Source organism: Hemitrygon akajei, chromosome 11 (assembly GCF_048418815.1).
Source record: "Hemitrygon akajei chromosome 11, sHemAka1.3, whole genome shotgun sequence".
In the NCBI taxonomy this organism is placed as follows: domain Eukaryota; kingdom Metazoa; phylum Chordata; class Chondrichthyes; order Myliobatiformes; family Dasyatidae; genus Hemitrygon; species Hemitrygon akajei.
Genome location: NC_133134.1, coordinates 51243827 through 51257427, shown reverse-complemented (window position 1 = coordinate 51257427; position 13601 = coordinate 51243827). Strand labels below are relative to the sequence as shown.

Genomic DNA, 13601 nt, shown 5'->3' with positions numbered 1-13601 from the left:
GGGAGGTAGCACCATCAATTTGCGGGAGTCATCCGGCAGAGGTGGGATGTCTGGTGTTGTGTGCGAAGTTTCAGTGGAAAATGGGCGGTCAGTTAATATCAACGCACACACACAACATTGTAGAGGAGCTCAGTAGGTCAGACGGAGGGAAATGAAGAGTTGACATTTCAGGCCGAGACCCTTCACCGGGACCGTGTCCTAAACGCGACCCGTGAAACCACAAACCGAGTCGCCGGCAGCTCCCCCCGACGGAGGGTGACCCGGAAGCGCTGCCGGTCAACTACATGACCCGGAAGCACGCCGGGACCGGCAGGTGACACTGCGGGTGGACGATGGTGTCCAGTGGCCCCTGGTGTCTGGTGGTCAGTGATGATGGTCCCGAGTGGCGGGAGCAGGAGGAGGGATGTTTCCTTCTACGTTTCCAGCGGTTGTTTTTCGCTATGTGTCGGCCGGACAGCTTCCCCATGGAGGTAGGTAATAGACAAGTTTCCGCCATTGCCCTTGCAGACAGCCCACCCTGCAAAAAATCATTTCAGGGAGGTAACACCACCCCCCCCCCCCCATATTCCCCACCCCCCCGGTCAACCTCCAAGGGTGTATGTAATACTTTGTTTAGTGATTCTGTTTAATCTGTAAACCAAATTTGCTATATGCAGAAACTGTGATATTAAAATATGTACTTATATTATGGAGTCGTTTTTTTAAAATTCTATTACAGCTTTAAGCAAGTCTACAGGGAGTTTGGCCTCATCTCGTAGGACATCAATAGAGTAGCTCCTTAGCAGCTAGTTTAAATAACGTTAGTTATGCTAATGAACGAATGACACCTGAACGAACTCGCTTCAACATGTCTTTTACAGTCATTTAACCCTCCATGGGCAATAGAAACGTCACTGTTGTAAACAGTGCAGCGAGCAACGCTGTCATTATTTTTGACCCCTATTAGGCAGGAGTACACTTTAGTGTAGTCTGGGGTGAAGTACGTTTTATATTTTCTTTTTTTAAAAAAAAAATACTTTATTCAAAAATAAAATTATATACAATAAACCATTCAATGACTCTCAATCCTTTACAAATGTTTCCATTACGGTCTTTACATTTTCACACTTTTCACCACCCACATGGCACTCTGTTATTCCATATTTACATTCCCTTGTTCAGGTGTATACACCCCACCCCCCTACCCCCCAACTCCCTCAGGAGAAGAACCCTAGACTGTGGTCCTTCCCCACCGGGCCCTTGCGGTGGCTGCACCAAGTTTGAGTGCGTCCCTCAGCACGTACTCCTGCAGCCGAGAATGTGCTAGTCGGCAGCATTCCCCCACGGACATCTCCATGTGTTGGTAGACCATCAAGTTTCGGGCCGACCCAAGAGCGTCTTTGACCGAGTTGATGATCTGCCAGCAGCACCGGATGTTGGTCTCCGTGTGCGTCCCCGGGAACAGCCCGTAGATCAGAGAGTCATCTGTTACACAGCTGCTGGGGATGAACCTCGACACTGTCTCAACACTGACCCCTGCAGAACATCACTAGTCACCAGCAGCCAGCCAGAAAAGGCCCCTTTTATTCCCGTACTTTGCCTCCTGCCACTCAGCCAATCTTCTGTCCAGGCTAGAATCTTTCCTGTAATATCATGGGCTCATTTGTTTAGCAGCCTCATGTGGCACCTTGTTCAAGGCCTTGAGAAAATCCAAGGAAACAAGATCTACCAACAACAACACACACAAAATGCTGGTGGAACACAGCAGGCCAGGCAGCATCTATAGTGAGAAGCGCTGTCGACGTTTCGGGCCGAGACCCTTTGTCAGGACTAACTGAAAGGAAAGATAGTAAGAGATTTGAAAGTAGTGGGGGGAGGGGGAAATGCGAAATGATAGGAGAAGACCGGAGGGGGTGGGATGAAGCTAAGAGCTGGAAAGGTGATTGGCGAAAGTGATACAGAGCTGGAGAAGGGAAAGGATCATGGGACGGGAGGCCACAGGAGAAAGAAAGGAGGGGGGGAGCACCAGAGGGAGATGGAGATCAGGCAAACAACTAAATATGTCAGGGATGGGGTAAGAAGGGGAGGAGGGGCATTAACGGAAGTTAGAGAAGTCAATGTTCATGCCATCAGGTTGGAGGCTACCCAGCCGGTATATAAGGTGTTGTTCCTCCAACCTGAGTTTGGATTCACTTTGACAGTAGAGGAGGCCATGGATAGACATATTAGACTGGGAATGGGATGTAGAATTAAAATGTGTGGCCACTGGGAGATCCTGCTTTTTCTGGTGGACCGAGCGTAGGTGCTCAGCGAAACGGTCTCCCAGTCTGCGTCGGGTCTCACCAATATATAAAAGGCCACACTGGGAGCACCGGACACAGTATACCACACCAGCCGACTCACAGGTGAAATGTCGCCTCACCTGGAAGGACTGTCTGGGGCCCCTGAATGGTGGTGAGGGAGGAAGTGTAAGGGCAGGTGTAGCACTTGTTCCGTTTACAAGGATAAGTGCCAGGAGGGAGATCAGTGGGAAGGGATGGGGGGGACGAGTGGGCAAGGGAGTCACGTAGGGAGCGATCCCTGCGAAAAGCAGAAAGAGGGGGGGAGGGAAAAATGTGTTTGGTAGTGGGATCCCGTTGGAGGTGGCGGAAGTTACGGAGAATTATATGTTGGACCTGGAGGCTGGTGGGGTGGTAGGTAAGGACAAGGGGAACCCTATCCCGAGTGGGGTGGCGGGTGGATGGGGTGAGGGCAGATGTGCGGGAAATGGGAGAGATGCGTTTGAGAGCAGAGTTGATGGTGGACGAAGGGAAGCCCCTTTGTTTAAAAAACGAAGACATATCCTTCGTCCTGGAATGAAAAGCCTCATCTTGAGAGCAGATGCGGCAGAGACAGAGGAATTGGTAGAAGGAGAGATTTTGAACGATTTCTTCTCTTCGGTATTCACTAAGGAGAAGGATATTGAATTGTGTAAGGCAGGGGTGTCAAACCCATTTTAGGTCACGGGCCGGATTGAGCAAAATGCAGCTTCATGCGGGCCGGATCAGTCGGACGTGTGCGAACGCAGCTTTCGTTGCCTCCGTTTTTTCAGCCTGCTGTCATGTGTCTCAGTCTCTGCTATAACTACAAAGTGTTTCACTTTACAAATTCCGTTTCTTATGAAGAAGACTGCTGAGCAAGACTGCCGAATAAACACTAAAAACCCTGAAAACCTGGTACCTGAATAAACTCAGCATTAGCCATATCATACGCCATAGGCGCTTCGATTACTGGGGCCAGCTTTAATAGTAATTAGATATTATCTCGCGGGCCAAAGATAATTCCACCGCGGGCCGGATTTGGCCCGCGGGCCTTGAGTTTGACATATATGGTGTAAGGTGTGGGAAACAAGTAAGGAAGTTATGGAACCTATGATAATTAAAGAGGTGGAAGTACTGGCGCTTTTAAGAAATTTAAAAGTGGATAAATCTCCGGGTCCTGATAGGATATTCCCCAGGACCTTGAGGGAAGTTTGTGTAGAGATAGCAGGAGCTCTGACGGAGATCTTTCAGATGTCATTAGAAACGGGGATTGTGCCGGAGGATTGGCGTATTGCTCATGTGGTTCCATTGTTTAAAAAGGGTTCTAGAAGTAAGCCTAGCAATTATAGACCTGTCAGTTTGACATCAGTGGTGGGTAAATTAATGGAAAGTATTCTTAGAGATTGTATTTATAATTATCTGGATAGACAGGATCTGATTAGGAGTAGCCAGCATGGATTTGTGCGTGGAAGGTCATGTTTGACAAACCTTATTGAATTTTTTGAAGAAGTTACGAGGAATGTTGACGAGGGTAAGGCAGTGGATGTAGTCTATATGGACTTCAGCAAGGCCTTTGACAAAGTTCCACATGGAAGGTTAGTTAAGAAGGTTCACTTGTTAGGTATTAATGCTGGAGTAATAAAATGGATTCAACAGTGGCTAGATGGGAGATGCCAGAGAGTAGTGGTGGATAATTGTTTATTGGGATGGAGGCCGGTGACTAGCGGGGTGCCTCAGGGATCTGTTTTGGGCCCAAAGTTGTTTGTAATATACATAAATGATCTGGATGATGGGGTGGTAAATTGGATTAGTAAGTATGCCAATGATACTAAGGTAGGAGGTGTTGTGGATAATGAGGTGGGTTTTCAAAGCTTGCAGGGAGACTTATGCCGGTTAGAAGAATGGGCTGAACGTTGGCAGATGGAGTTTAATGCTGAGAAGTGTGAGGTTCTACATTTTGGCAGGAATAATCCAAATAGAACATACAGGGTAAATGGTAGGGCGTTGAGGAATGCAGTGGAACAGAGAGATCTAGGAATAACAGTGCATAGTTCCCTGAAGGTGGAGTCTCATGTAGATAGGGTGGTGAAGAAGGCTTTTGGAATGCTGGCCTTTATAACTCAGAGCATTGAGTACAGAAGTTGGGATGTAATGTTAAAATTGTACAAGGCATTGGTAAGGCCAAATTTGGAATATTGTGTACAGTTCTGGTCACCGAATTATAGGAAAGATATCAATAAATTAGAGAGAGTGCAGAGACGATTTACTAGGATGTTACCTGGGTTTCAGCACTTAAGTTACAGAGAAAGGTTGAACAAGTTAGGTCTCTATTCATTGGAGCGTAGAAGGTTGAGGGGGGATTTGATCGAGGTATTTAAAATTTTGAGAGGGATAGATAGAGTTGACGTGAATAGGCTGTTTCCATTGAGAGTAGGGGAGATTCAAACGAGAGGACATGATTTGGGAGTTAGGGGGCAAAAGTTTAAGGGAAACACGAGGGGGTATTTCTTTACTCAGAGAGTGATAGCTGTGTGGAATGAGCTTCCTGTAGAAGTAGTAGAGGCCAGTTCAGTTGTGTCATTTAAGGTAAAATTGGATAGGTATATGGACAGGAAAGGAGTGGAGGGTTATGGGCTGAGTGCGGGTAGGTGGGACTAGGTGAGATTAAGAGTTCGGCACGGACTAGGAGGGCCGAGATGTCCTGTTTCCGTGCTGTGATTGTTATATGGTTATATGGGATAGCCTTTTTGCAAAAGACAGGGTGGGAAGAGGAATAGTCCAGGTAGCTGTGAGAGTCTGTAGGCTTATAGTAGATATCAGTAGATAGGCTGTCTCCAGAGATGGAGACAGAAAGATCAAGAAAGGGGAGGGAGGTGTCGGAAATGGACCGGGTAAATTTGAGGGCAGGGTGAAAGTTAGAGGCAAAGTTAATGAAGTCGATGAGCTCAGCATGCATGCAAGAGGCAGCACCAATGCAGATGTCGATGTAGCGAAGGAAAAGTGGGGGATGGATACCGGTATAGACTTGGAACATGGACTGTTCCACAAACCCAACAAAAAGGCAGGCATAACTGGGACCCATACGGGTGCCCATGGCTACACCCTTGGTTTGGAGGAAGTGGGAGGAGCCAAAGGAGAAATTATTGAGAGTAAGAACCAATTCCGCTAGACGGAGGAGAGTGGTGGTAGAGAGGAATTGGTTAGGTCTGAAATCCAAAAAAAAGCGAAGAGCTTTGAGACCATCTCGGTGGGGGATGGAGGTATATAGGGACTGGACGTCCATGGTGAAAATAAGACGGTGGGGGCCAGGGAACTTAAAATCATTGAAAAAATTCAAAGCATGAGAAGTGTCACGAACATAGGTGGGAAGAGATTGAACAAGGGGGGAGAAGACAGTGTCAAGGTATGCAGAAATGAGTTCAGTGGGGCAGGAGCAAGCTGAGACAATGGGTCTACCTGGACAGGCAGGTTTGTGGATCTTGGGTAGGAGGTAGAAACGGGAAGTGCGGGGTGTGGGAACTATGAGGTTGGTGGCAGTGGATGGGAGATCCCCAGAGCTGATAAGGTTGGTGATGGTATAGGAGACAATGGCCTGGTGCTCCTCAGTGGGGTCATGATCAAGGGGTAAATAAGAAGAGGTATCAGAGAGTTGTCGCTGTGCCTCGGCCAGGTAGAGGTCAGTATGCCAGACAACAACAGCTCCCCCTTTATCAGCAAGTTTTATAGTGAGGTTGGGATTGGTGCGGGGGGAGTGGAGAGCAGAGCGTTCGGAAGGAGTGAGGTTGGAATTGGAACAGGGTGTGGTGAAGTCAAGACAGTTGATGTCCCGTTGGCAATTAGCAATAAAGAGATCCAGAGCAGTTAGAAGACCAGAGCGGGGTGTCCATGAAGAGCAGGAGGGTTGAAGATGGGAGAAGGGGTCACCGGTGGGTGTAGGAGAGTCCTTGCCAAAGAAAACTTCCGCCACCTCCAAAGGGATCCTACTACCAAACACTTTTTTTCCTACCCCCCCTTTCTGCTTTTCACAGGGATCGCTCCCTATGCGACTCCCTTGTCCACTCGTCCCCCCCATCCCTTCCCACCGATCTCCCTCCTGGCACTTATCCTTGTAAGCGGAACAAGTGCTACACCTGCCCTTACACTTCCTCCCTCACCACCATTCAGGGCTCCAGACAGTCCTTCCAGGTGAGGCGACACTTCACCTGTGAGTCGGCTGGTGTGGTATACTGTGTCCGGTGCTCCTGGTGTGGCCTTTTATACATTGGTGAGACCCGACGCAGACTGGGAGACCGTTTCGCTGAACACCTACGCTCAGTCCGCCAGAAAAAACAGGATCTCCCAGTGGCCACACATTTTAATTCCACGTCCCATTCCCAGTCTGATATGTCTATCCATGGCCTCCTCTACTGTCAAAATGAATCCAAACTCAGGTTGGAGGAACAACACCTTATATACCGGCTGGGTAGCCTCCAACCTGATGGCATGAACATTGACTTCTCTAACTTCCGTTAATGCCCCTCCTCCCCTTCTTACCCCATCCCTGACATATTTAGTTGTTTGCCTGTTCTCCATCTCCCTCTGGTGCTCCCCCCTCCTCCTTTCTTTCTCCTGAGGCCTCCCGTCCCATGATCCTTTCCCTTCTCCAGCTCTGTATCACTTTCGCCAATCACCTTTCCAGCTCTTAGCTTCATCCCACCCCCTCCGGTCTTCTCCTATCATTTCGCATTTCCCCCTCCCCCCACTACTTTCAAATCTCTTACTATCTTTCCTTTCGGTTCGTCCTGACGAAGGGTTTCGGCCCGAAACGTCGACAGCGCTTCTCACTATAGATGCTGCCTGGCCTGCTGTGTTCCACCAGCATTTTGTGTGTGTTGTTGTTTGAATTTCCAGCATCTGCAGATTTCCTCGTATAAGATCTACTAATTATCCTTTGTCTATCCTGTCTGTTATTTCCTCAAAGAACTCCAGCAGATTCATCAGGCAAGATTTTCCCTTAAGGAAACCATGCTGACTTTGTCCTATTTTATCAAGTGTCCTCAAGAATCTGAAAAATCATCCTTAGTACTGGACTCCAACATCTTACCAACCACTGAAGTCAGGCTAACAATTTCCTGTTGTTTGCCTCGCTCACTTCTTAAAAAGTGGAATGAGTATCTCTTTTGTCTTGCTGACAATGAAATGCCAGGACTTAAGAACTTTTTTTTTAAAGCTATTATTAATGCTTTTTGAGTTAGTGATTTAGATGCATATCATATTATTACTGAGTTAAGTATTGTATGTAATGAGTTTTTGCTACAACAAGTGTATGGGACATTGGAAAAAATGTTGAATTTCCCCATGGGGATGAATAAAGTATCTATCTATCTATCTATCTATCTATCTATCTATCTATCTAAACCACTTCTGTAGAAAAATTAGCCAAGAACAATTATGGTCAACAGATCACCCATGTATGATCACCCATGTTATACGACACAACACATAATGATGATGAGTGTACTGTAAGGCTGTAAATCCCTCCTTCCTGTAATGTGAATGTTGGCCAAAACATCACTTGTTTCCCTGATCTCCTGAGTAACCATGATATTCTCCTCAATGAACAGAAATACTAATTTAAAAAAAACTTCTTTTAAGGAGTCACTCTCAACACCTAGAGCTACTTGCTCAGCCTCCACACACCAAAGCCTCAGCTCCCTACTGCTACAATGGACCATAAGACATTGGAGCAGAATTAGGCCATTCAGCCCATTGAGTCTGTTCCGCCATTCCATCATGGCTGATCCCAGATCCCACTCAACGCCATACACCTGCCTTCTTGCCATATCCTTTGTTGCTCTGGCCGATCAGGAAACTGTCAACTTCTGCCTTAAATATAACCATGGACTTGGCCTCCACTGCAGTCTGTGGTAGAGCATTCCAGATTCACCACACTTAGGTTAAAAAAATTCCTCCTTACCTCTGTTCTAAAGGTCACCCATCAATTTGTGTTGTTTTTTATGTAGTTCAGTCTAGTTTTTGTACTGTGTCATGTAACATCATGGTCCTGAAAAACATTGTCTCATTTTTACTATGCACTGTACCAGCAGTTATGGTCAAAATGACAATAAAAGTGACTTGACGAATTTTGAGGCTATGCCCTTTGGATAACCCCACCATAGGAAACATCCTCTCCACATCCACCTTATCTAGTCCTTTCAACAGTTGGTGGGTTTCAATGAGATCCCCATGCATTCTTCTAAATTCCAGTGAGTACAGACCCAGAGCTGCCAAACACTCCTCACATATTAACCCCATCATTCCTGGAATCATCCTTGTGAACCTCCTCTGGACTCTCTCCAATGACAATACATCATTCCTGTAATGTGGGGCCCAAAACTGTTGACAACCTGACTAGTGTCTTATAAAGGCTCAGCATTATCTCCTTGCTTTTATATTATATTCCCCTTGAAATAAATACCAACATTGCATTTGTCTTCTTTACCACAAACTCAACCAGTAAATTAACCTTATGGAAATCTTTCACGAGGACTCCTAAGTCCCTCTGCCCCTCTGATGTTTGAACCTTCTCCCTGTTTTGATAATAGTCCGCATTGTTGTTCCTTTTACCAAAATGCATTACCATACATTTCCCAACACCGTATTCCATTTGCCACTGGTTCCGCCCATTCTTCCAACTTGTCTAAGTCCTTCTGCAATCGCATTGCTTCTTCACCTATCTTCATATCATCCATAAGCTTTGCCACAAAGATGTCAATTCCACGAACTAAATTATTGACAAACAATGTGAAAAGTAGCGGTCCCAATGCTGATCCCTGAGGAACTCCACTAATCATTGGCAGCCAACCAGAAAAGGCCCCCTTTACTCCCACTTGCTGCCTTCTGCCTGTCAGTAATTCCTCTATCCATGCCAGTATCTTTCCTGTAACGCCATAGGATTTTATCTTGTTAAGCAGCCTTGCGTGTGGCACCTTGTCAAATGTCTTCTGAAATTCTGCTTGACCTTGTCTTTTTTTTGGCTGTCATTAATCAGCTAATTAGTTTAGCTCTTTTAAAGTGAAATGATGATGTGAAGTGAAAGTGAATTCTTGTAAAGTGGAAATAATTCCTAAGACACGTCTCTGTTGGCTTCACTTCAAGTCCCAAGTCCTGTAAAGTGACTCACAAACAAGCCTGAAACTCCCAACCAAACTTCCTGACCCTTGAATTCAGTGCCTTAAATAATAAAAGCAAGCATGCCATGCACCTTTTTACCATCTTACAGCTTGTGCAGAGAATAATCCCATTAAAGGTATCAACTTTTTTTAAGTTTCTAAATTCTACACACATGACCTTGCTGCACATTCTACCTGGAGAGTACTGCAACTCCCTCTTCAGTACTGCAACTTTTCCCTCCTCTTACCTCCCCCCTTGTCTTGCATTTATACCTTGGAACACTGGGCTCTCAGTGTTAATTATGTTTCTTTAATAGATGTCTTATCATGATCATGACCTGTGTTGGTATTTAGCTTATCAGTCCTTCCTTGTTCAGTGACCTTTCCCTGCCTGCCCTGGCTACAAGACGTGTTCACATTCTTTATTTACTTCTGTTTTCTCAACTATTACACTACTATTATGCACTACTTACCCCATCAGACTTGTTTAAACCTTGTTGTTCCTTTCTGCGGCTGTGGCGTATTGGACAGCAACCTTGCCATTTCTTTAGTATTTTTGTCCGTTTTTTTATAAGGCCAAATTGGTAGTTGGATGCTCAACCCAGCATGGATGGAAAACATGCCGGATTTGAACCTGGGATCACTTTCCTTGGAAGTCTGGTGTGGATGCCACTGCACCACCAGCCGGCTATAGTTTAAACCTACAGTAGTGGAAATCCCCACCAAGGTATTGGTCTCCCTCCACTTCAGATGCACCCTACCCCTTTTTTGAGGTCACCTCTGCCATGGAAACAGTCCCAATAGTACAAGAAATTGAATCCCGGCGTCAGCTCTTTCAGGCATTAATTTCCGTATTGTCCTATTCCCTCCTGAGGTGGCACGGGAAATAACCCAGAGATTACAACCGCAGAGGACCTGCTCTTTAGCCTTCTGCTTCACACCTTGTATTTACTTTTTGGACCACATCTCTTTTTCTCACTATGTCATAATACCAATGTGTACAGTGACCTCTGGCTGTTCCTCCTCCCCCTCGAAAATGTTCTGCAGCCATTCGAAGACAGCTTTGACCCTGGTACCAGGGAGGCAACATACCTCACTTGCCGCCTCCTAATTTCCTGTCTGCCCTCCTAACTATTGAGTTTTCAGTAATCATAATTCTCCTCATCTCTGTGCATCAGAGCCAGACGTAGATGCACAGACTTGAAGCTCTTGATGTTCACCTTTGAAAGTTTATAGTTCCATCCATTTTGAATCCAACTGTTGCTTTTAAAATCAATTCTTGACTGTTTGTATTCTTTTTAGGAGCTTGAAGACAGGTTGAGGAACAACCGAAATCCTACTTTATTGCACCAGATTTTGCGGCAGGTATACAGTAGAGCTGCATTTTCATTGTCTTGTGTGATTTGAGATGGGGAAATATTGAGCCAACTTGTGTATCCCCCTCATTTTCAGATGGGCATACATCCGTACAATTATCCAGTATTGGAGCAAACAACCAATGAAGCTATAAGGTACTGAGTAAAGTTTGTAAATAACCAATACACAACTTTGCTCAAAGATTATTTTGCATTATTTATTATACTGCTTTAGTGAGAACTAGTGGTCACAAATTATGAGCATATTGAGTTTTTACTTGTCAGCTTGAATATTCTTAGGGAGAAGCTTTGGTTCTACTGTCTTGTACAGCAGAAGCATCTATTACACAAGTATCTGTTTACTCTTGCTAATTTGAAGTTAATACTTTTTGTGAATGTAATTATTGGATATTATTGTAGAAATCAGAAAGTCAAAGCAAGGGCAGTTTTTGCCTCTGGTAACTAAGTTACAAAAATGCTAATAAAGTATTTTTGAAGGAACTAAACTTATTTGCATTTCTTTATTTAGTTAGACAGTTCTTCATCCTCTGCAAAAAAAAAATCTGCATTAGTGAAGTGCCTTATACACTTTCACAGCTATTTATTACATTTCAAATGTCTCACGGGATGAGTGTTTTTAACAACTTGCCTTCCTGAATGAAATAGAGCAGTTCCTGCCCCCCCCCCCCCACTTCATGTGATCTACAGGTTCAGTGTTTCACTGGAGAACCTGCCTAGAAGATGCGCAGGACCTGCTGTGTCTCTCTGACATGACAGTTGAAGAGGTGGTTTACCATAAAGTTCTCAAGGACAGCAAGTGATAGGCAATAAGTGCTGGCTTTATCCTTATATATTAAAAAAAACTTGACCTGCCTGTCTGACTGGAAAGTTGTCTGTTGGTCATTTTCTGCTATCAGTGCTGCTGAACACCAGTTTGTTTCAGGGCTGAAGTGTGTTATCCTCAAGTTGTAGTTGTTGCATAAAATGTCTTTTGAACTCAGTTTTCCAGATTTTGCAGTATTGTGGCAACCCACTTTCTGCGCAGGTGAACCGGCTCACAAATAGCCAGCGCGCGGGGGGAGACTTTGGTAATGTGCCTCTGACGTCATTTCCGCCCGGAGAGGGCGGGCGCTAGGGATTAAACGATTTACCGACTGCGTGTCGTTATTTCAGCGCTGTGTGTAGCACATCGCTACATTGGTGACCCTGACGGTCCAGACGGGATTTGGACCAAAGATGACCGACTCTTCATCTGTTCACGCAGTTTTGCTAAAACTGCCGACTTTCTGGACGCTGCGACCACGCGTGTGGTTTAGCCAAGCAGAAGCCATGTTCCAGATTCGGCAGATATCCTCTGATCCCACGCGTTACTACCACGTGGTGAGCACCCTTGACCAGGAGATGGCCGCCCAGGTTGCGGATTTCATACAGTCGCCCCCGGAAGAAGGCAAATATGAAGCATTCAAAGTGCTGCTCATTGGGACCTTTGGCCTCTCACGGCGTGAGCGGGGTGCCCGCCTGCTTCACCTGGACGGTTTGGGAGACAGACTGCCGTCAGCATTGATGAACGAGATGCTGGCCCTGGCTGACGGACACAAGCCCTGCCTCATGTTTGAGCAAGCGTTCCTAGAACAACTGCCCGAGGACATACATTTGCTGCTGGCCGACGCAGATTTCAGCGACCCCCGGAAGGTGGCGGCCCAGGTAGACGTGCTGTGGAAAGCCAAGAGGGAGAGCGTGGCGTCCGTCGGTCAGATTACCGGGCCACACGCCCAACAGCGGACCAGACCAGGCCCGGCAGGGGGGCGCACACAACACAGAGGCAGGAGTGAGGAGGCCAGTGAACAGTGGTGTTTCTACCACCAGCGGTGGGGCACTCGCCCGCCCTGCAAGGGCCAGGGCCAGGGCCAGCTGCCGCTAATGACTATGGTGGCTGGCCACCAGGACAGCCTCTTGTACGTCTGGGACAAACAGTCGGGATGCCGCTTCTTGGTCGACACTGGAGTGGAAATCAGCGTCTTGCCCCCGACAGGGTATGACACCCACAACAGGAAGCCAGGACCCACCCTGAGGGCCGCAAACGGCAGCATGATATGGACCTACAGCACCCGCACAGTGCAGCTGCAGTTTGGCGCCAGCCGGTTCATGTGGGACTTCACACTGGCCGCCGTGGCCCAACCACTCCTGGGGGCGGACTTCTTGAGAGCTCACAGCCTGCTGGTTGACTTGCAAGGGAAAAGACTAGTACATGCCGAGACTTTCCAGACGTTCTCCGTGGGTGAAGCCAAGTTGCCGGCCCCACACCTGGACTCCCATCACGCTGTCGGACAATGCATTCACCAGAATCCTGGCGGACTTTCCATCGATTCTGGCACCGCAGTTCACGGCAGCCATGCCCAGACATGGGGTTCAGCACCACATCCCGACCAAGGGACCACCCCTCCACGCCCGCGCACGAAGGCTCCCCCCGGAAAAGCTCCGCCTGGCGAAGGAGGAGCTCAAGAGGATGGAGGAATTGGGGATCGTACGGAGGTCCTACAGCCCATGGGCCTCCCCCCTGCACATGGTGCCCAAAGCAGCTAGGGGTTGGAGGCCATGCGGCGACTACCGCAGACTGAACGAGGCTACAACTTCAGACTGCTACCCCGTGCTGCACATACAGGACTTTGCAGCAAACCTACACAGGGCAAGAATCTTTTCCAAAGTAGACCTCGTCCGGGGATACCATCAAATCCCGGTGCACCCTGAAGACATCCCCAAAACAGCACTTATCACTCCGTTTGGCCTTTTCGAGTTCCTCCGAATGCCGTTTGGCC

The 13601-nt window shown here is 47.1% G+C and overlaps 1 protein-coding gene across 1 annotated transcript in view; it reads left to right on the top strand.

Moving 5' to 3' along the window:
• Positions 1-300: 300 nt before the first annotated feature.
• eef2kmt (eukaryotic elongation factor 2 lysine methyltransferase) overlaps positions 301-13601 on the top strand; it is a 40148-nt gene continuing 26847 nt past the window's right edge. Inside the window, exons 1-2 of the mRNA XM_073060847.1 lie at positions 301-470; positions 10733-10795. Coding sequence (XP_072916948.1) covers positions 333-470; positions 10733-10795 — 201 coding nt within the window. The 5' untranslated portion in view covers positions 301-332. The remainder of the gene's footprint in view (positions 471-10732; positions 10796-13601) is intronic.